The sequence below is a fragment of the Tupaia chinensis genome, unplaced genomic scaffold, assembly GCF_000334495.1.
Source record: "Tupaia chinensis unplaced genomic scaffold, TupChi_1.0 Scaffold000434_1, whole genome shotgun sequence".
Classification (NCBI taxonomy): Eukaryota; Metazoa; Chordata; class Mammalia; order Scandentia; family Tupaiidae; genus Tupaia; species Tupaia belangeri.
In genome coordinates, this window is record NW_006159939.1 from 606,377 (window position 1) to 628,845 (window position 22,469).

The 22,469-nt window shown below is 37.9% G+C and overlaps 1 protein-coding gene across 6 annotated transcripts in view; it reads left to right on the forward strand.

Moving 5' to 3' along the window:
* ABCC9 (ATP binding cassette subfamily C member 9) overlaps nt 1-22,469 on the forward strand; it is a 146,309-nt gene that overhangs the window by 116,220 nt on the left and 7,620 nt on the right. For all 6 annotated transcript variants that reach the window (XM_006155068.3, XM_006155070.3, XM_027774439.1 and 3 more), the window contains 7 exons: nt 10,814-10,918; nt 11,497-11,617; nt 12,560-12,690; nt 13,984-14,062; nt 15,905-16,013; nt 17,420-17,523; nt 20,871-21,004. In XM_006155068.3, the coding sequence (XP_006155130.1) occupies nt 10,814-10,918; nt 11,497-11,617; nt 12,560-12,690; nt 13,984-14,062; nt 15,905-16,013; nt 17,420-17,523; nt 20,871-21,004 (783 nt within the window). The remainder of the gene's footprint in view (nt 1-10,813; nt 10,919-11,496; nt 11,618-12,559; nt 12,691-13,983; nt 14,063-15,904; nt 16,014-17,419; nt 17,524-20,870; nt 21,005-22,469) is intronic.

Sequence of the window (22,469 nt, forward strand, 5' to 3'; positions counted from 1 at the left end):
GGGGGTGATTTCTCGCTTTCTGTCTCTATGTCTCTCTCTGTCTGTCTGGCGAGTGCACACACCCTATAGCAAAAACCTCTCAAAAAAAAAAAAAGAAAAGAAAAGAAAAGAAAAAAGTAGTTACCTATTAGGTTTTCTTAAAAAAGAATTATTTTATTTAATTTTATTCATCATTGTTATTTATTTTAATTTGAGCAGAGAGTGACACAGAAAGGGGAGTCGGGGGGAGTGAGAAAGCAAGCTGTCAGGTCTGGGACTCAAACCATAGTCAGCCATGTGAGAGTCCAGCATCCCAACCACTACACCATCTGCCGGCCTTCCCATCAGTTTTGAAAAGAAAAAGCAGGCTTACCTGTCCTACTGGAAGAAATTTATTCCCACTGATTATATTTCCCTACCCTGTGCAGCTTGCTTTCAAAACTCAACACACCACAGAGGGCAGATGGTAAATGCAGTTTCAGTGGACTCCAAATGAAGGAGCCCATGTTGAAATCTGATTAGTTGATTAATGGATACAAATGGTTGTAGAATCTTGGGGACCCTATGAGCTTTAGTTATCATTATTTCTCTTTATTTTACAGAAATTCTCTACCACTGTATTAATCATACGTAAAAATTATTCAGCAACCTAATGATTATATTTCAAGAATTTTTGATAGAAGCATTGGTTGTTGGTAGGAGATTTCTTCCAGGCCCTGACACAATGGCACAGGTTAGGGTGTCACTGAGTGATGCTGGAACCACAGCGAAGGTCCTGGGTTTTGATCCTGGGATTCACTTGAACACCTCAAACATGCGCATTATCTTTGCTGGTTGTAAGGGAGAAATTATGATGTGGTGAGACATTGTCAAGGTTACCCCCCACCAAGAAATGAATAAATAAGCTTTAAAAAGTAAAAGAAATTTCTTCTAGGTATCTGTGAATCTTAGAAGGAGATAGGGTAGAATTCCTCAAAAATTACTTAAAGAGGGGGGTAGCAGGTTGGTTAGAGGTTAAGGCACTGGACTCCCACATGGCTGACTGTGGTTCGAATCCCACACCTGGTGGATTGAAAAGCAGGGCAGGCATGTGTGTGCTCACTCATGTCCAAAATCTCAGGAGGAGAATGGAGGAGAAGGGATAATGGTGTGACCATCCCCCTGGGGAGTGATTTCTTATTTTTTCTCTCACTGTCTCCAAGGACCACATGGGCCCTATGGCAAAAACCTTAAAATATATATATAATTACTTACAGATAACATAAAGACAGGTAAAGTGGCTTCAGATTTATAACAAAACTGCTATTCCTACCTCCTATCCAACTATAAATCCTTACTTGAAGCTTCTTTTATTTTATGTGTGTGTATATAATTTTTGTGTCTCTCTAAGGAAAAAAAATCATTATCTGAATAATAAAATTAATGATGAATTAGCTTAACGAGAGGCTGTTTTAAAATCATAAGGGAGAAATTTTAGTAGGTACTTTTTATGTGATTTTTATGCGAAGATCAAGTGTGTCTTTTTGGGCAAATGTGTTTTCTCTGGACTCGAGGTGAGTGTCTGCCCATGACTCCCGTTTCTGCTCTTCCACACCTCCTTCTGTCAGGTTAATGGATATGTTTGAACAAGAGTCTTCAAGCAAACCATATGTTCTGTTCTCAGAGCCAGGAGACAAGATACTAGAGACTTGAGTCTGCCAAGAAAGGGAAGGTCAGGAAAAATTAGAAAGAAACAACAGCCAAACTCCAAATGGCTTAGTTTAGTTTGACTCACACCCAGATACTTTAACCCCTCTGTGAAAATGCTGTTGAATCAGAATATTAAAGAATTCTAGTTCCACCTGCAAACCCGTGAAAAAAATACTGACAGTTAAAATAGGAAGGGTAAAATCTGCCATCCATTCTGTTGTCTTATCATTCATTAGTTACTATATCTTCTCTTTGCTTTTTGTGTTATAATCCTGCCGAGATTTGCTATCAAGTCTCATTACTAGAACTTTCCCTTGGAAAGTAACACAAAACATTAAGGAGATGTTTGGTTCTATTTCTGATAGGTGAAGGTAAATTTTGTTTAGAAACTTTTGTTGATTCATTGCAAAGTTCTGGGCATATCTACTGACAGAAATCAAGGTTCCAGATGCTTTGTGTATGGTTTGTCTCCATTCGTGGTGCTCGTGTGTTAGTAAGTTTATGTAGATATACACTTAAGAGCACTTACACACACAGTCCTTGACACAGCCACAGAAATCCAACAGAAGACTAGCTAGATGCCCTCTCATTCTGTTCTTCTGAGTACATTGAGGATTTTCATTAGAACCAGGAATATTTAAATATGAATGCTATAATCCGAGAACATCTGCCATAGGAGTGTTAGATAAATTGAATAGATGAATCACATTGCAAAATAACCTTTTTCTCCAATCACATATGTATAAATGACCTCATGACTAATGTGCTTCTGAGGGCACAGCCACATCAATGGAGACACAATTTCAGTTTGAAACCAGCTGGATCTTGTGCCAGATATATGCATGTGGAGATGTGGGCCTTGGAGACTAGGGTGTGAACTGGTCCCTAAACACCACAGCTGGACATAGTCTGCCCTATAAGTCATTATTTAAAAAATAATGATAATAGTTCATGAAAACTTCTAGTTGGCCCAGTACCTCTGCATTGATCTTACATGTCTATACAACCCTCTCCTTTCTCTATCCTTTGCCGTAAGACTCAGGAAATTAATGTAAATATCTGCTTATAGCCAATGTTCTTAGAGTGCCCAAAGCAGAAACACAACTGAAATGGTACAAGAAGAGTCATTACATATATTAGAAGACTAGACCAAATTTCCCGAGGTAGGGGCCAGCAAGTGGCAAAGTGGTTAAGGTGCTGGACACGCATGTGGGTGACTGTGGTTTTTGTCCCAGACCTGGCAGCTCGATTTCTCTCTCTCTCTCTCTCAAGCACCCATGTCCTATAGCAAGTTTAAAAAATAATAATAATAAATAAAATTAAAATGAATACTTCTTTAAAGAAAAGATTTTCTGATTGAAATTTGAGGATTTCACCAATTCTACTTCCTGGACTTGGAACCTTAAAAGAAAGAGAAAAAAACTTGGTATCGGAGTTTGATTTGGCTGTTTCTTCCTCCCTTTTCTCTTTAGTCCCAGTTCTAGTTTCTCAAATCAGTACCAGTGCTATTGACAGAAGATTCCAGGGAGAAGGAAGGGAGGGAAATCAGAGTGAGAACACCTTTTGTTAAATTGGAAAGATCCCTGAGCTCCATTCGACTTTTCTTTTATATATATATATATAGTGAGATATATATAGTGATATATATATATATATAAAGTGATATACATAAAGAGACATATATATGTGTGTGTGTATATATATATAGCTTTTCCCATTCCTGTTAGTGTAAACATTTCCCTATAGAAGATTTCACTCTCCCTCCATGTTCATTTCCTATTCATTTTGCATTGGGAAAAAGATAAAGGCCCTAACACATTCAAATGAAAACAGGACAAGAATTGTATCAGAAGACATAATCTGGCTGGCAGGAAAGTGGCTAGACTGTGGCCACCCAGGTTGCTTTGGCAGCAAAGGGGATTGTTTTTCCTCCGGTGCCAAGAGAAGCGGGCTGCGAGGGTGTGCAGCGTGTCACGCAGCCTAACCTTCGAACGCCGCTTACGTTCCTTTGTTCAGGACAGTGTTTTCTCTTCATCCTTCTGCACTAAACAGTTCCAGTTCTTTGGCATCGGTGTTTCCATTTGTGAAAATTGTGTAACTCTATGTAAAGGCTGTCTTTCCAAGGCTTTGTCTTGCTGTGTGGTGAAAGGATAAAAGAAAATTTGCATCAGGAAGCCAGGAAAAAAGAAAAAAAAAAAGCTAGAGTCAACAGGCTAAAGAAAAAAATAGTCTTTAGGGTGAACTTGCACAAGAATCTACCTCGTGAAACAACTGAGCTCTTTTAGATGTGTTCAGAGCCCCATAATAGACAGGTGTGCATTGATCTTACGTTTGTAGATCCTGGGTATTCTCCCAGACAGCAATAGTAGATTAATATTTGCTCTCCTGTTTGTGAGTTATTAAGGCCATCTGTTTCTCTGTTCTTAATTTATTGCCTTTTAGCCATTTGCTCACAGATTTGCAGAGGAATGAAAAGAAGGTGTAACTGTAGGGTCACTTTATAATCATTAAACCTATTAGGTTTAACGGTAAAGGAAGTAGAAAATGAGGAAATAATGTAAGCCTTTATATTACCTTCAAATTTCACATTTCTATACTGCAATACTATTAAAAAGGAAGTGACTAGAATTTAATAATGTTGCTGTAAAATTTCTTTTCCAAAAGTATATTTTTTGCCATAGGGCACATGCACTCACCAGAGAAAGACAGAGACAGAGAGAAAGTGAGGAATTATCCCCTAGGGGAGAGAGCCACTCCACAATTCCTTCTCCTCCTTTATGCCCTCAGGAGTTGGGGCCCACACACCTAGAGCCCAGTGTAATTTTTTTTTCTTTTTTTTTTTTAATTATTTATTTAACTTTTTTTATTCATTCATTTTTATTTTGACCAGAGAGACACACACAGACAGAGAGAGAGAGAGAAGGTGAGAAAGCAAGCCACCAGGTCCAGGATTTGAACCATGGTCAGCCATGTGGGAGCATCCAGCGCCTTAACTACCACGCCACCCACTGGTCCTCTCAGTGTGATTTTCAAAGCACCAGGTCTGGGACTTGGACCATGGTCAATAATGTGGGGTCCAGCACTTTAAGAACCATGCCATCTGCTGGCCCCTAAAATTCTCTTTTTAGTATTTGTTTATTCATTCCTTCCATGAGCAAGAAAGACAGAGAGATAGCACTTCCAACAAAAGCTTGATGCCATGATCCACCTCCTGCCCCAAGCAGGCCCAGATGGTGTGTGTGTGCATGCCCACCATACTCAGGGAGGTCACTGGATGCAAACCTGGGACCTTCCCATGTGGATCAGCCTTGCTGCTGTACCACCATTTGACCCTCACTATGCAATTTCTTGATAAACATTGTATGCAAAGTAGTATCATTCCTTATGCAGATCAAGATAAAATTCTGATCAAAGGTCTCCCAAAATGTCTAGTTCCTTAGACAAAACATATTTGAGCAATGTGAGCTAGAAAGTATCTAGTTATTATAATTAAAAGAAATCACAAATAGCGTTTCTAAAAGAAAAAAGTCTATTTTCTGATAATAAAATAACTTTACTATAGATACTAAACCATAGACATGACTTTCAAGCTTACATATCCATTTGAATTTAGATTGTAGATTTTTAAAATTGGTTTGGGGGTGATGGCTATGCTACAATCCCTTCTCCTCCTGGGATTTTGGGCATGCACACACATGTGCCTGGCATGATTTTTCAAGTTGCTGCATCTAGTGCTTGAACCTCAGTCAACCATGTGAGAATCCAATGCCTTAACCACCCACTGGCTCCATTTGAGTTCTGTTTTTATGTTTTAACTTTCCACAGATCAGTACAAAAGTTGCACATCAAAGATTCATCTGTGGTTTGTATTTTACTGCAAGTCTTAATTTGTGTACCAGGTAACCAAACTATCATGCTTTAAATATTCCATGGCATCCCTAGTCCTTAGACTGTGTTGGTGTAATGTGTAATTTGTATCAAAAACAAAAACAAAAACAAAAAACACCACCTTGTTGATAGTGGTAATGATTGCATTCTCTATTCAGTTCCACCATGACACTGGTACTTTCAAAACCCACCATGTAAGTGCTTGCTCCTCTTCAGCAGTGCAGTGATTGGACAGATTCAGTATTTTTGAGGAAGAATAGTCACTTTCCTCTTACCAAAAAAACTGTGATTGTTTCCTCTTATACCTTAATGTAATTTCTGAATGCATTTTGAGTTTTGTTTCATATGTTATTAATGGCAATTTTTTTTATTTTTTCTTCAGAGGAAAAAAAGAAAATGGGTTCATTTTCTGTACATTTCGCTATAAAATGTATCTAAAAGCTATTCCTTCTTTTTGCTTAAGTGTCAAAAATACTATGCTTATTACATTATTATACATATAAGTCTTAGTATTTTTTAACTATTGGACTGCTGTTAATCATGTCTAATGATCATCCTGAGAACTTCACAAGCCATGTAAAAAACATTAGCCACATGAAAGCAGTTCAGAAAATATATATCAACTATGACTTATTGATTAGCCTTCCCCCTTTTCTTTCTTCATCTGTTCTCACTTGTCTCGCTTTTTGTTTGTTTGTTTGTGTTTTCTTTTTTGCCAGAATAAGACTACCCATATATTACTAGAATTATCTTTTTATTATTATTATTATTTTATTTTTGGAGAAGTTTTTGCTATAGGGCATGTTGCTCAACAGAAAGACAGAGAGAGACAGAGAGAGAGAAAGTGAGAAATCACCCCCCAGGGGGGATGGCCACGCTGCAATCCCTTTTCCTCCATTCTCCTCTCAGGATCTTGGGCACACACACACACATACCCGGCATGAGTTTAAGCCACCGGGTCCTGGACTCAAAACGTGGTCAACTACATGGGTGTCCAGTGACATAGCCATTATACCAACTACTAGTACCACTAGAATTATCATTTTTAAAAGAAATTTTTGGTATAGGGTGCATGCACTCACTTGAGATGCGGAGTGACAATGAGACAGAAAGTGAGAAATTACCCCCCACCCTCCCCAGGCAGGATGGCCATGCCACAATCCCTTCACCTCCAGTCTCCTCTTGAGATTTTGGGCACACATACATACACATGCACAGTGTGTTTCAAGCCCCTAAGTCCAGGACTCAAACCATGATGGGCCATATGGGAGTCCAGTGACGTAACCATTACGTGATCTGCTGGTCCTGGAATTACCATTTTAGGTGAATAGGAAATAGTCTAACGTATCCCAGGACTCCAATATAGAATACAAAGATTCCATAGAATGCTAAATTTAACAACGGAGGGGGACTGAGTACATAATGTTTTAAATTTCCTTCATTATATGTGTATTTATTTATATTAGCTGACTCCTTAATTTTTATTGATTTAATCCCAGTCATTTTGTTGTTTCAGTATCTCAGATGTGACCTTATTCTATTCTAACCCTATTCATCTGCTTTTTTCTAACCCATCTCTGCTTTTTTATTAAAAATACAGCATTTTATGAGTTTTCTCCCACAATTGTAATAGTAAATAATAAAAATAATAATTTGGAACTGAATAATGAAGTTTATTGCTTAGGTCATTTAAGAAAAACAAAGAATCCCTAATGCTTATACATAGCAAAAATTTTATGAGACAGTCATATTACAACGCTGAGTGATAAAATGACCATAAAACTTGGTGTTGGACTTCCTACTTTATCAAAAATGCATTCTTGTAATGTATTTATGTGGTCAACTATTAAAATCTGAAAAAAAGAGATTGATGGAGAATTAAATGAGTCATTGGAATCCTAGAAGCAGTCAGAAGAAGTCCTAATTTAGAAGAAAAACTCAGTGAATGTTTTATGAAGAGGAGAATTTACCCAGTCCTTTATTCCATAAAGAATTACTGAACCTATACAATGTACTTAGAATTATTCTTGATTATTCTTGTTCCTAGAGATAATAGAAATTAAAATTGAGGTAAAGACCCTGTGATCATGGAACTTAGAGTCTAGTGAGAGTAAATAAACAATGAACACATAAACAAGTAAGCATATAAAATCATTTCAGATCATTCTAAATGTTTTAATGATAATAAGACAGGACTCTGAAATACAGAACAGATCCAGAGTTAGGGTTACAGGCCAAGAAGTGACCTCTTCAAGGAGGTGGTTTTTGAGGTGACCCTTAAATGATAAGGACCTGGGTTTTAGACACCTGTGGACAAATATTTGGGCAGTCATTAGCAGAAACAAAGCAGGGTGTTCCCAAGAACAGAAAAAAGACCAGTGTGGTGGGAGCAGGATGAAGGAGCAGGAAAAGGATCTAAGAGTAGGTAGGGTATAGAACCCAGATTTTTATGTTAATTAGGCTTTGTAATCCATCTGAGTTTGAATTTGCTTTAAGTACAATAGAAAGGCATGCATAAATTTATAAATTTATATTATCTGACTTACCCTTTAAAAAGAATGTATGTGTAGGGACCAGCAGTTGAGGTAATGGCTATGTCGTTGGACTCTCATGTTGTCAAGCATGGTTCAAGTCCCGGAGCCAGCGGCTTAAACTCAAGCCAGGTGCATGTGCATGCGTGCCCAAGATCCTGAGAGGAGAATGGAGGAGAAGGGATTGTGGCCTGGCCATCCCCCATGGGGGCTGATTTCTCACTTTCTGTTTCTCTGTCTCTCTCTGTCTTTCTGGCGAGCCCCACATGCCCTATAGCAAAAAACCCTCCAAAAAAAAAAAAAAAAAAAAGCATGCGTGCATGAATGAATGCGGCTTCTCTTTCCAGTGAAGTTAGTTGACAGGAAGCAGAGGATAACAATTAATAAAAGATGTCCTTTACTTCAAACCCGTAATGTATACATTACCCACAGAAATTTCTCAGATGCCAAATGACATATTTCTTTATAACAAGCCAAGAACACCTTGCTGGAGGTATCCTCTGGTACTAATTTACTTTCTGTATCTTTTCACAGGAACTCTTTATGACTCTTTTTAGAAAAGATAATATGTAAATAATAAATGTATACCATAACTTCAAAAGTGTTAACTTTACAAAAGAGAGCTAAAAGGAAAAAAATTCACATTGCTATAAATATTTCAGAAATATTTGAGAGCACATTGCTACTTATAAACCAAAGAGGATCATCCCAGGGTAGTGAGATTCTTCAGCCATGCAGTTATTCATTATTCAAGTAAAGGAGAAAAGCAGAACTATCTGATAGAATAAGTTGTGCACAAATGGATACAGCGGAAGAACTGATCAAAGATGTATTGACTACCCTGTGGACTTTATTGCTTCATGGGATTAACTCTCTGTGATTTTAGTCTTTATTCTTTGTAAACATCCTGATAATCGATCTGGAATTTAATTTTACTCTCTCTTCTGTATGCACGTAGATGTTTTATGATGTACATGAATGTTTAAGCTTATTTCAAACATTTGAAATTCATTCAAGGGAATAAAAAAGATATCCTAACACACCAAGAGAGGGAAATCTGACCGGTATTTAACATTGTTGCTCCTTTCAAAATCCCTAGAATTAGATATCACTTGTTTTTCAAAGAAGAAATTGAATCTCAGGGGGCTTTCAATTACTTGTCTAAGCTCACTAGCTAGTAATTGGCAAAGCCAGCGTTTGAACCCAGGTTCTGATTCCAAGGCCGATCATTGATTGCTCTTCACCAATTTGATCTTGGGAGCTGTTTTTGTTTTCGTTTTCCTTGTTCTTGATGTTGCAGAGGTGCACACGCTCCCAGGAGGAAGAAGAGGAAAGTGAGAAATCACCTCCCATGGAAACAGTCATGCTACAACCCCTTCTCAATGTCTCCCTCCTTTCAGGATTTTGGGCACACACACATACACACTCAGCATGTTTCTGAAGTTGTCATATCCGGGTCTTGATTCCCACAGTTATCCACATGGGATCCAACTCCCTTAACCACTAATCCATGAGCTGGTCCTGGAGTTGTTTTGATAAAAGGGAGGAATGCACACAGATGAGCTGATTTGAGAAACTTCCTCCTTTGATTTCAGCATGTTGAACACTCCATTTCTGTCATTAGAGTTTACTGCCTAGTTGCTATAATTTTTAAGAATCAGAAATATATCTAGCAGAGAAAGAATTCACCAATGCAATGAGATTTGAAATAATCCTAGAAAAGTCCCCTGACTGAAATTCCACTTATTTATGGGACATGGAAAACATCAGCACGAAAAGTTTTGAGGATTTCTTTTTTGAATACTAACACAGAACAGTACCTAAGAATGCTTGGAAATGGGTAAGGAAGAGGATGTTAGAAAATGGACAGGGGCTCCCTACCTCTCGTTTGAATCTATGCCGGCCCTGATAACATTTTTTAAATTTTGCAAAAGAATTTATTATTGAATCATAGACAATTCAGATACTTGAAGACAGTTTAAAATACTTTAAGACATCGATAGTTTGCCAGCAAATTCATAACTTATTCTTATTTATAAGAAGAGTATGTAGGGACCAGCAGTTAGTATAATGGCTATGTCACTGGACTCCCATGTAGTCAACCATGGTTCAAGTCCCAGACCCAGTGGCTTAAACTCATGCCGGGCACGTGTGTGTGCGTGCCCAAGATCCCGAGAGGAGAATCGAGGAGAAGGGATTGCAGTGCGGCCATCCCCCCTGGGGGGGGGGTGATTTCTCACTTTCTATCTCTCTGTCTCTCTCTCTGTCTTTCTGGTGAGTGCACACGCCCTATAGCAAAAAATAACCCCTCCAAAAAAAAAAAAAAAAAGACAAAAAAAGAGTATGTAAAATGCTGCTTGCTATAGCACACAGAGGAGCTAACCACAGTGCTAACAGAACACATGAAATTCCAGCTAGAGGATCACTTGTTTTTCTGGCAAAACAAGGCAGTAGAAAGGGGAAAAAAAGAAAGAGAGCCCCGCATCCAATCCTGCCATCAATTGCAACTTACCTTATGGCAAGATATTTACTCTGAACTCCTGTCTTCATACGGGAATGAGGCATTGCACCATTCTCCATTCCAGTCCTGATATTGAGAGTTATTCTTCCCTCTGAAACTTAACAGGACCCACATAGACTGATGTCTATTCTCTTAGTGATCAGCTCTTTAAGTTGATTGAGATTTTGGGAATCACCTTTTAGCATGTTTTCTTGCTCCTTTTTAGGATTACCTGGGAGCTTGCATTGTCCTCACTGCATCTATTGCATCCATTAGCAGTGGCTCTCCTAATTCTGGATTGGTGGGCTTGGGTCTTCTATATGCACTTACGGTAAGTATAGATGAAACTCTCTCTCCTTTCATGTATGTGGGAGGTATTTTTCAATAGTTATCATCAATCTATTATTCACAGATGTTTTAACACATGGCATCTTGCAAATAATAGTAGATTGGACCCAAATCCAGCATGTTAGGTCAGCTTGGATTCCTTTCTGACATTATCAACCAATTTTTAGAAACTTCTCAAATCCCATGGCTAAAGTGCTCCCAAGGCTGTTTGGGATCCCTGTACTCGGTCAATCACAACCCAGTTGGGGACAATAAAATGGATGTAAATAAGAATGAGACAATAATGAATAAAATTTAAATAAATACAAACCATAACATTTACAACTGTCCAATGTGCAGAGAAATTGAAAGATAATTCACAAAACATCTAGAAACCCTTGAAGAAAAGCAGACACCATGTATGTCATGACCCTCTCCCTGGCCTCTGATGTCCTGCAACGCTTACGAATTATACTATACAATATACACTAGCCAAGTTATCCTATCCCAATGTACAACAAGCAATTATGAAAACTATTAACTTTAATTTTCAATGTGTTACTTTTTTGTCACCTGACACAGATAACCAATTATTTGAACTGGGTTGTGAGGAACTTGGCTGACCTGGAGGTTCAGATGGGTGCCGTGAAGAAAGTGAACAGTTTCTTGACTATGGAATCTGAGAACTATGAAGGCACCATGGGTATTGTTCTGAATATCTGGTTTCACTAAAATTTTTATTTTTGACAAATACTGGTTGTATGTTAGACACATAGTCCTTTTTACTCTTGTTTTCTACTTCTTCAATCTACAAAGAATTCCTTTTCATCTTGATTTTGCCTGATTATGTACAACCTAAAAATATGTGACTAAGGAGGCCTGGAAATTCTTGAATACAATCAGAGCCCAAGTTGACATTATTTAATATTATTTAAAGAGAGTTATAAAAATATTTGGGCTTTATTGCAATAATTGCCGACCTAAACTAGGAACTATTGCATTTTCTTTCTCACAACCTTGTTAACTTAGCTATTAATAAACCTGGATTTTGGGGACTCACAGGTGGCGTGGTGGTTAAGTCGCTGGACTCCCACATGGCCAACTGTGGTTCAAGTCTTGGATCTGGTAGCTTGCTTTCTTACTTTCTCTCCCCCACTTCTCCCTCTTCTTGCTCTGGTAAGCACATGTACCTCATAGCAAGTTTTAAAATTAATAATAAAATAAATTTTAAAAGAAAAAAACCTGGATTTTAAGTTACTGACTGAGATTATAGCTTTGTTAACAGTAAAACTGGCAAGAAATTCAATATTGAGGAAATAATCATCTTTATTAAGTGCAAATCTCAAGCTCAAAATGCTTTCCTTTGCCTAAATCCTTCAACCACTATCTAGATCTTCAAGAACAAAATCCAGATAACATAGTTGCCTCCCAAATTAGTCAATCTTTATCCATCCAACTAGTCTCCCTTCTCATCATCCACCTGCTCAGCATTAACTCTGGCCACACAGATGTGCTATGCTTTCATTTCATTTTTTTTTCCTTGTATCTGTATTTGAAATAAATTTTCCCCATCTCTAATTTTCTTTCTGCATCTTTCTCTACCTACCTATGATCTATCTATGTATCACCCCATCTCACTCCCTAGATCCTTCTCAAGTTCCAGAACACTGGCCACAGGAAGGGGAAATCAAGATTCATGATCTGTGTGTCAGATATGAAAATAATCTAAAGCCAGTTCTTAAACATGTCAAAGCTTACATCAAACCTGGTCAAAAGGTAAGAATTTCACTGCTTTTTAATTTGCTTTATGTTTAAAATCTCTGAAGGAGCCCACTTCATTGCCACTTCGGCTCTTGAGACATCCCAGCCAAGTGATTATATTCCCATTATTCTCTTATAATATTCCCTGAGTGGTGCAGGTGAAGTGGTCTTCATGAAAGAGGAGAAGGAGAGATAATACCAGAATAGAATACATGCCCTCTTAAGTCATATTGCCATCCATTAGTCTCTCATCATCGTCATATCAACAATAGGCATGTTTTTAAAAATTTCCGGCTTCAGGACCAGTAGTTGGCGTAATGGCTATGTCACTGGACTCCCATGTAGTCGACCGCGGTTCGAGTCCCAGACCCAGTGACTTAAACTCACGCTGGAAGAGTGTGCTTGTGTGTCCAAGGTCCCGAGAGGAGAATGGAGAAGATGGGATTGTGGCATGGCCATCCCCATTGGGGGGGGGAGGGATTTATCACTTTTTATCTGTTTCTTTCTGTCTTTCTGGCGAGTGCATGCACCCTATAGCAAAAAACCTCTCAAAAAAAAAAATACAAATTAAAAAAAAAAATTTCTGGCCTCAGGCTCACGACCCTCTCAGACATCCCCTTGAAAACCTTGCATTCATACACCTCTAGTCCCAGAAGGACTTTTTGAAGTTATTGTAAAAAGAATAGGTATACAGGAAATAAAGTTCTCATTCTATTTCTTGTTATAAAACCATCGCTTCTAAGATAAATGGAATAGTTATTAGTTAGTCCAACAATATACAAAAATGCAAAAATTAAGCCATGAAGGAAATTCAACACTACCATATGGAAAAAGAAAGAGTTAGAATGGAATCATTGAAAACTCAATGAGGATTCCATGTTTTTAGTATTAATAATGATAATTCATGGTTGTAATGTAAATGTTAAAATAGAATTGCTCTATCATGAAATCTTGTCTAAGTTAAAAATGTTCCCTCCTGGGAACCAGCAGTTAGCGTAATGGCTATGTCGCTGGACTCCCACGTAGTCGACTGCGGTTCACGTCCCGGACCCGGTGGCTTAAAACTCACGCCGGGCGCGTGTGCATGCATGCCCAAGATCCCGAGAGAATGGAGAAGAAGGGATTGCAGCGTGACCATCACCCTGGGGGTTGATTTCTCGTTTTCTGTCTTTATGTCTCTCTCTGTCTGTCTGGCGAGCGCACGCGCCCTATAGCGAAAATCTCTCAAAAAAAAAAAAAAAAAGTTCCCTCCCATTTTATGTCTTTTGTCTGAGTCTTCTTCTGTCTGAGTGATAGTTGCTTTTACAGGTGGGCATATGTGGCCGCACTGGCAGTGGGAAATCATCTTTATCACTGGCTTTCTTCAGAATGGTTGATATATTCGATGGTGAGTTGTCAGCTAAAAAAATTTTTTTTTGGATATGTGGTGCTTTCCTTTTGAAAGAAATCAATTTACCTAATTCTCTAGACATAAAAAATAAAAATATATATTTATAAAGACTTTGTGCCTTCATGTAATTTAAGGCAGGTATCCCAAATAAACAGCCCAGAGTAAAAACAAATGAACAAACAAACAAAAATATATCTGGGAAAATAAAATGAGTAATTCTAAGCTCAGATCTAGATATTAATACTAAAGTTTTCTAATAAAATAAAAACAAGGCCACCTACTTTGAAAGCTGTAGATGAAGGTGTGGAGGTGGTATTTTACAAAAGCAAGAAAGACTGCTTTGGTTTCATCACACTAAAAATCTCTTTTCACCAAAGGAAAAAAATTACAATGAGATAAATAATTGCATTTTTAATTTTGGTACATCACTCTTACCATCATGTCTATAACATGATTTAATGACCAACATTTTATGAAAGGCCAACCTTCTCTATGAAGTACCAAGCTCATGTTAACGATGTATAAAAATATTTATTCATCTTCAAAATTATAAATAATATGATACATAAGAGCTGGGAAATAATTTAATCTTCATTTTAGAAAATGTGCCACATTATTTAGTCTATCAGGTGGCCTTAAAATAAAGCAGCACATAAGCCATCTCAAAGAAAAGGATACCCAGCAACGAACTTGCCCACCAGCTCAAGGAAGTACTTACTATTATTATCTGTACTGATTATAATGACTTTCTATTTTTAGTGTATTGAATAGTTTATATTATTTAATTCAATGTAGGCAACTGCTCAGTGAGATTAAACAGGCCAGTTTATGAACCACAAAGCTGAGCTATGGGCATTCAATTTCTTCGTGTTTTAGATTCAGAAACAGGGAAAGCATCTATTCCTGGGTTGATAACTTGTTATTTCCTTGGCTTGTAATGCACAGATACTTCAAGGACTTTCAGTGGGGTTTGCATTTTAAGGCAGTTGTATCACAAAAGTGATAAGATTGATCTATTGAGTTGAGGACAGAGCACTAAGATATACACATCACCATAAGCCTACATATAGTATGGGGAAATTTATTAAAAGTTGATATTTATATCATAGAGTTTACTTTTCTATTTATAATGCATTCTGCTTGTCAGTCAATATAGGGCTGAGTGACAGTAAAAAAAATCCTTGTAGCAGGAAGCCAGCAGGTGGTGTAGTGGTTAAGGTGCAGGACTCCCACATAGTTGACCATGGTTCAAGTCCCAGACCTGGCGACTTGAAACTCTCTAAGGAGTGTGTGTATGTATGCCCAAAATCCCAAGAGGAGAATTGAGTAGAAGGGATTGCAGTGTGGCCACCTTCCCTGGGGAATGATTTCTCACTTTTCTTTCTCTGTCTCCTCAGCGAGCATATGTACCTATAGCAAAAATCTCTCTCTCTAAAAAAAATTTTTTTTAAAAGAAGAAGCTGATATTTTAGTCAAGAAAAATATATGTAGAATGTCAAATTGTGGTAAATCTTATAAAGAAAAATAAAGCAGGACAGAATGATACAGAATACTAGAAGAGAGAGGACTTAATAAAGGATAAAAGCCCTTTTGATTTGTCTGACTGCATACACTGAATAAAAACTAAAAGTTCCTTCAGGAGAAATATGTAAGAAAGACAAATTATCACCAAAATGTCTATATTCTTAGAGTCACATAATGACCATTTTCATACTTCAATTGAAAGCATCATCTTCTAAATTTCAATTCCGAATTCAGAAAGAACTGCCACCTTGTAAACTAATATTATTTTAATTGTGCTTTTATTAGATGCCAGTAACTTTTATTTTTCCTTAATAGGAAAGATTGTCATTGATGGAATAGACATTTCTAAATTACCACTGCACACGCTACGTTCCAGACTTTCAATCATTCTGCAGGATCCAATCCTGTTCAGCGGTTCTATTAGGTAGGTGACATATTCAACAGAAATTGGTGTGCCTCAGGTTCACCCTTCAGCTCCGAGGAAGATTTAACCCTGAAAATGGCTTTTCAAGTAGGAGTGAAATAACATTATCATGATGGTAAGATCAAAGAACTGACCAACATGATTTGTTCTGGGGGACCATAAAGGTGCTGAATTAACCTATAGAAGTGAATCCTTGGGTCTTCACAAACTCTTTGCTCTCAGCTTAATTCTGTGAAAGCTACTTTTTCCTTTGTGCTTAGGAGCAGTGAATTATTATTATTATTATTGCCTGATGCATTTGCCAGAGAGAGACAGAGAAGGAGAAAGAATCTTCTGGTGGGACATGGTGCTGTAAACGTCCTATCTGATTCAGCTCTCAGAGCATTGCTCTAGGATACATTTTGCTATTCTCATTTTACAGATGAGGATTTTGAAACTCAAAGAAGCTATAAGTTACCTTAGTTCATACACTAGTAAGTGGTAGAACTGTGATTCCAGTTTAAGTTCATCTGCTTCCCTAGGCCACTTTGGCAGCATCTACCAGGCTACGTCTTGTCTCATCCATCTTTTTCTCTCTCCTGCTCCATCTTCTATCTGCTTAATCACAAAAAGGTGTTTGCCACCTCATTTGACTAATTACCCTTTATCTTGAAGAGTAAATGTATGCAATGTCACTCAATATCACCTGTAAAGTTACTTTAATTATAATTTCTCTATGGGAACAGCCAGGTGACATGGTGATTAAGGTGGCTGGATCCACATAGCCAACTGCATGGTTCAAGTAAGTCCTGGACCCTGCAGCTTGAAAAAATACACCATGATGCATGTGCGTGCATGCCTAAAATCCCAAGAGAGTGGAGAATGGATTTCAGTGTGGCCATCTCCCCTAAGGGGTGCTTTCTCATTTTCCTTCTTTTTCTCTCTTTTTTCTGGTGAGTGCACACACCTTATAACCAAAACAAACAAAAACAAGCAGTGCCTGTATCAAGTTATTTGGCACTACATGGTGGTTAGCGCAGCAGCTCACCTCCCCTAAAAGAGCATTACCTGTTCTTACCTACACGTCTTGATTAGCAGCAGCTCTGCAGGCCGATTTTTCTAGACATTATTCACATTATTCTAAGTATAATATGGAGTGGATGGATCCAAGGACTAAAAATGATCACATCATGTCTTTTATACATACTTAATCAATGATGTCATGTTACATCCTTCACTCATTCATTCATACAACACGCATGAATTCAGTGCTTGCTCTGTCCTAAGCATTGTTCTAGGTGCTGAATATACAGCAGCAACCAAAACAAATGGAATGATATTTTAAGGGGAAAAAAAGCCATAAGTAAATATACCTAAAAGTTCTTATATTTTTATTTATTGGCTAATTCACTGATCTTTTCCTACAGATTTAATTTAGATCCAGAGTGCAAATGCACAGATGATAGACTCTGGGAGGCTCTCGAAATTGCTCAGCTGAAGAATATGGTCAAATCTCTACCAGGAGGTCTAGGTATACTTTCAAAATACACTTATTTTTTAGCATGTGACTAATGCTACATATCTCTATCTTTATTTTTTTGTTAAATCATGTAATTCTACATGCTTCTCTTTTATTTATTAGTTTATTGCTTTCATGAGAAAGAGAGGGAAAGACAGGTACCTTTGACTGGGTATTGCCGGGCCGTGATCCTGCCACTGTGGGACCTCCCAACCCTCCCAGCAAGCCTGGATCAACAGGCATGCCTAGGTGTGCCTGTCTTGTTCAGGGACTAAAACTCAGGCTTCCCATGTGACTCCAGTGTCACCCAGTGGTGCCCTACCACCGGTGCCACCTGAATGGGACTAAATCCCCTTATTTTAAAATAACCTCCCTAAAGAACAGTTCAAAAATGTAATGATTTTTCTTGGGGTGCAGGAGGATGACCTTATAAGAAATTCTACTCTGAGCTGGTCCCCATGGCCTAGTGGTCAGATCCCACATGGTTGACAGCACAGTTCAAATCCCTCCTCTGGGAGCTTGGAAAGCTCACTGGGCACACATGTACGTGTACCCCAAATCCTAACAGAATGAGGAATCAAGAAGGGGTTGCAGCATGACTGCACTCCATCACAGGGCGCTTTTTCCCTCTCCCTCTCTCTGTCTGTCTGTCTTTCTCTGAAGAGTGTATGCCCCCTCTGGCAATTAAAAAAAAAAAAGAATGTTTATTGTAAATATTTCTCTCTTTTTGTTTTTTTGAGAAGTTTTTGCTATAGGGCACGTGCACTCACCAGAAAGACAGAGAGAGACAGAGAGACAGAAAGCGAGAAATCATCCCACCAAGGGGGATGGCTATTCTGCAGTCCCTTCTCCTCCATTCTCTTCTCAGGATCTTGAGCATGCACACATGCACATGTGCCCGTCATAAGTTTAAGCTACTGGGTCTGGGACTTGAACCATGGTCAATTACACGGGAGCCCAGCAACATAGCCATTACACCATCTGCTGGTCCCATATTCCTTGTAAATATTTCAAAGAAATCCAGTTTATACATTGATCTCTTTACTCTTCTCACCATTGATGGGTGCGGATCACTTTCACTGGAATGTTTCCCTGTGGCCATTTCTGCCCGGTGAGCTACATGATCGCTTCCACTTAGGAAATGGATAAGAGAATGGCAGAGGCTGTTAGTCTCTCAACAGAGGCTTCTCAGCACCATCTAGAAGACAGCCAGTTCTTTGTAGCAAAATCCATTTTCCTTGCTGCCAGGAGGCCATATTCCTTTTATTTGTATAACACAATTTCCATTTTCTTTGAAGACATTATTTTGTATTTCCAGTTGCAGTATCGGTTTTGGTCACTTGAATCAGGAACAAAACATGTAGTTAGTCACTGATAATAAGTTAGTCCCTGAGGTAGTACAATGTCTGACAAATAAATGATGACAGAATAGAAGAATAACATGATTAATGAGATAACAGAGAGTTCATATTGTCTTTAATTTATAAAAAGGAGCGTCTGTATTTTTGGACTTAAACTTCCTCTGAATTCTCTTAAGAAAGCAAAAGAAAGATAATAGTTTGTTCATAATTTAATTTTAATATACAATGTGTAGTTGCTGAATTTATTGTGCTGTTTTATAATCTAGTTTTAAAATATCAACTACAAAATAAAACCATGTTTATTTGTTCATTTGGAAGGGAAGACCTGCTCACATAGAATGCATTTTTATTATTTTAATTATTTCCAAGGCGGAGCCTTGACACATACAAAAATTAAGATTGAATTTCTTTATGGATTTGATTGATTTTGTCAGTAGTGTGTTGTGGGAGTGATTTCAGAGCTCAGGATGAACCTCCTCATAATTTTTGAGGACTCCTATGGGGAGCCTAGCAAGTCTATTTGAGAAATGAGTACATGCTTAAAGAACTTTCTTTCCTGGCATATAGACCTTTCTCTCCCAAGTGTTCTCTCCTCCCCCACCATTGATAGTAGGAGAGACAGGCAATTGTTTCTTAATAGTCCTATTGGGACCACCAGATGGTGTAATGGTTATGTCGCTGAACTCTCACGTAGTCGACTACAGTTCAAGTCCCAGACCTGGTTGCTTGAAACTCATGCCAGGTGTGTGTGTTTGTGCCCAAAATTCCAAGAGGAGAATAGAGGAGAAGGAATTGCGGCATGACCATCCCTTGGGGGGTGATTTCTCGCTTTCTGTCTCTCTGTTTCTCTCTGTCAAGCAGATGCACCCTCCAAAAAATCTCTCAAAAAAAAAATCTTAATAGTCCTCTTCGTTAATGTGAGAGTTGCATGCACCTGCTATGAGCTGTGGGCATAGTGTTTGGGGGTTAGGGTACAGTGTAAGCAGCAGTGTAAGTGACTGAGCATTGTGCTCATCCTTTTAATTAAGATTATACCAATCACTTAATGAAGAGCTGGTTCAGGCCCAATGTGGTGAAGAACAATCATCATACCCAACATTCTTTTCACTTATTAAATAGATTAAGACTTGCAGGGAAATTTATAGCTTCCAAGGCTGAAAAATTTAAAAATCTGATGCAGTGCAAATAATAATCAATAGAAATTTCTCTCAAGAGCTTACTAAAAAGTGTTTGAATTCTAATAAAATATGTTTTGGAAGCAGAATTCATCTTAATAGTACAGTTTATGAAATGTAGATGGGAACAAAAATAAAAGGGAAAGGATGGTGACATATAATTCACTTACTCACACAACAGTGTCTATGTCAGATACCATGGTACTGAAGATATACTGATGAACAAAAACAAACCCATTAACTAATGATGTCATCTTACACCACTCACTCATTAATTCATGCATCAAGTATAAATTCAGTGCTTTCTCTGTTTTATTCATTGTTCTAGGGACTGAATATATAGCTAATTTAGAACTTATAGTCTAGCATGATGGTATAATGGAAACAGAGCTGGAATTGCAGTTGAGAGTATTCACTTCTTATCAAGCTCTACTACAAATCAGCCAAATGTGACCTTGGGCAAGCTACTTCATCCCTCTGGGTCTTAGATAATTGTATTAAATAATCTTAGAGAATTATATTAAATAATTAAATAATCTCCAATGTCTCTCAGTCTTCAAAATGTTTAGCACTGTTTTATATCCTACTGACAGGAAGTAGTTCACCAGCTATTATCAAACCAAGATGACCTAGAATCACCTTTATTCTCCCAACATAAAGCTCTTCTTTGGCCTACCAGTAAGAACTCCTTGCTTAAACAAGCACAAAGCAATACTTAGCATCCCATTAAACTATATAACATGCTTTTCACCACTTTGTCCAAGGAAGATGTTATTAATAGTAGCATTTCTTTAGTGGAATCTTTGCTCTTTCTCTGATTCAGATGCAGTTGTCACCGAAGGTGGAGAGAATTTTAGTGTTGGACAGAGACAGCTGTTTTGCCTTGCTAGGGCCTTTGTCCGTAAGAGCAGCATTCTCATCATGGATGAAGCCACAGCCTCCATTGACATGGCCACAGTGAGTGCATCATCTAAGCTTTTAAAATCGATAGGTTGAAGAAATGTGTGTGGAAATGAGAGTTTAAATTTTCCTGATTGGGTTTATTTTTTTAATTTAAATTTATTTATTTGCATTCATTCACTATACATCATTACAGCATGCAAAATGAGTTTCCCATCCAGAATACACTGTATATATTGGCTCAATCAAGCACATCAACATACTTTTTATCAACAAATAATTTTCCATTTATTTCCTGTATATTTCGCTTTTTTTTTTTTTTTTTTCCCTCCTTGTTCGCTTTTTTTTTTTTTGCCATCCTTGATTCCCTATCCCTCACCGTCCGCCATATCCCACCCAACTCCCACACTGTCTCTGGTATACATGGTTGCTTTCTATGCCTTTTCCCCATTTAATTGATTTGCTAATGAACTTAATTAGTCTAAATATTTCCAATAGCAAGCACAGCTGATATATACATATACATGAACACAAGTCTGACTTTAGGCATAAACCTCAGTGAGTAGAATGAACATACTATAAAGTAACACCTAGCTGGAGCTATATAGCTTACTGCAGTCATCAAATAAGCATTTTTTTTTTTTTTTTACCTGACTGGGTTCTGAATCTTCAGTGGGATTGTTTTTAGTGATTCCTGAATCATCTTGATCAACTGATGACAGCATATTGAGAATTAAATAAATGAGCCAATGTCTATGGTATTTTTTATTTTTTATATTCACTGTCTACCTTTACAACATTGAAAATGAATTTTCTCAGCATGAATATCTTGTATGTGAGATCAGTTCCATCACTTTTGATATATTTTCAAAACAATAAATCCTAGGGCTCAGTTGATGAGAGTGCTGTGCTGTATTTAAGTATTATGCCGCTGGAGTTTTAAATTGCAGTATGCAAATCTCTGGAAGAAGCTAGTGGTAACCAAAACCAATGATTATTTTTAAAGCATTTGGAACAAAAAGGATTCTCAAGAATCAATAATTAATTAGAATTAATAATGCCTTTCCCAGGCCAGCTAGGTGGCATGGCATGGTGGTTAAGGTAGCTGGATCCCACATGGCTGACAGGTTGGTTTGAGTCCTAGACCCTGTGATTTGAGAGACATGCCAGGTGTGTGTGCATGTGAGCCCAGAGTCCCAAGAGGAGATTGGAGAAGGAACTGTGGTATGGCCATCCATCCTGGAGGATGCTTCCTTGCTTTCTCTCTCCCTGTCTCTCTGTCTCTCTTTGGCAAGCACATGTACCCCATGGCAAATAATTTTTTTTAAAAAAAGAGTTGTATATTGGGAGCCAGCAGGTGGTGTGGTGGTTAAAGGCACTTGATTCCCACATGGCCGACAGCAGTTCAAGTTCTGGACCTGATGACTTGCTTTCTCACTTTCTCTCTCTTGCTCGCTCACTCTGTCCCTCTCTAGTCAAATTGAAATAAACAAATGAATAAATAATAAAGTTAAATAAAATA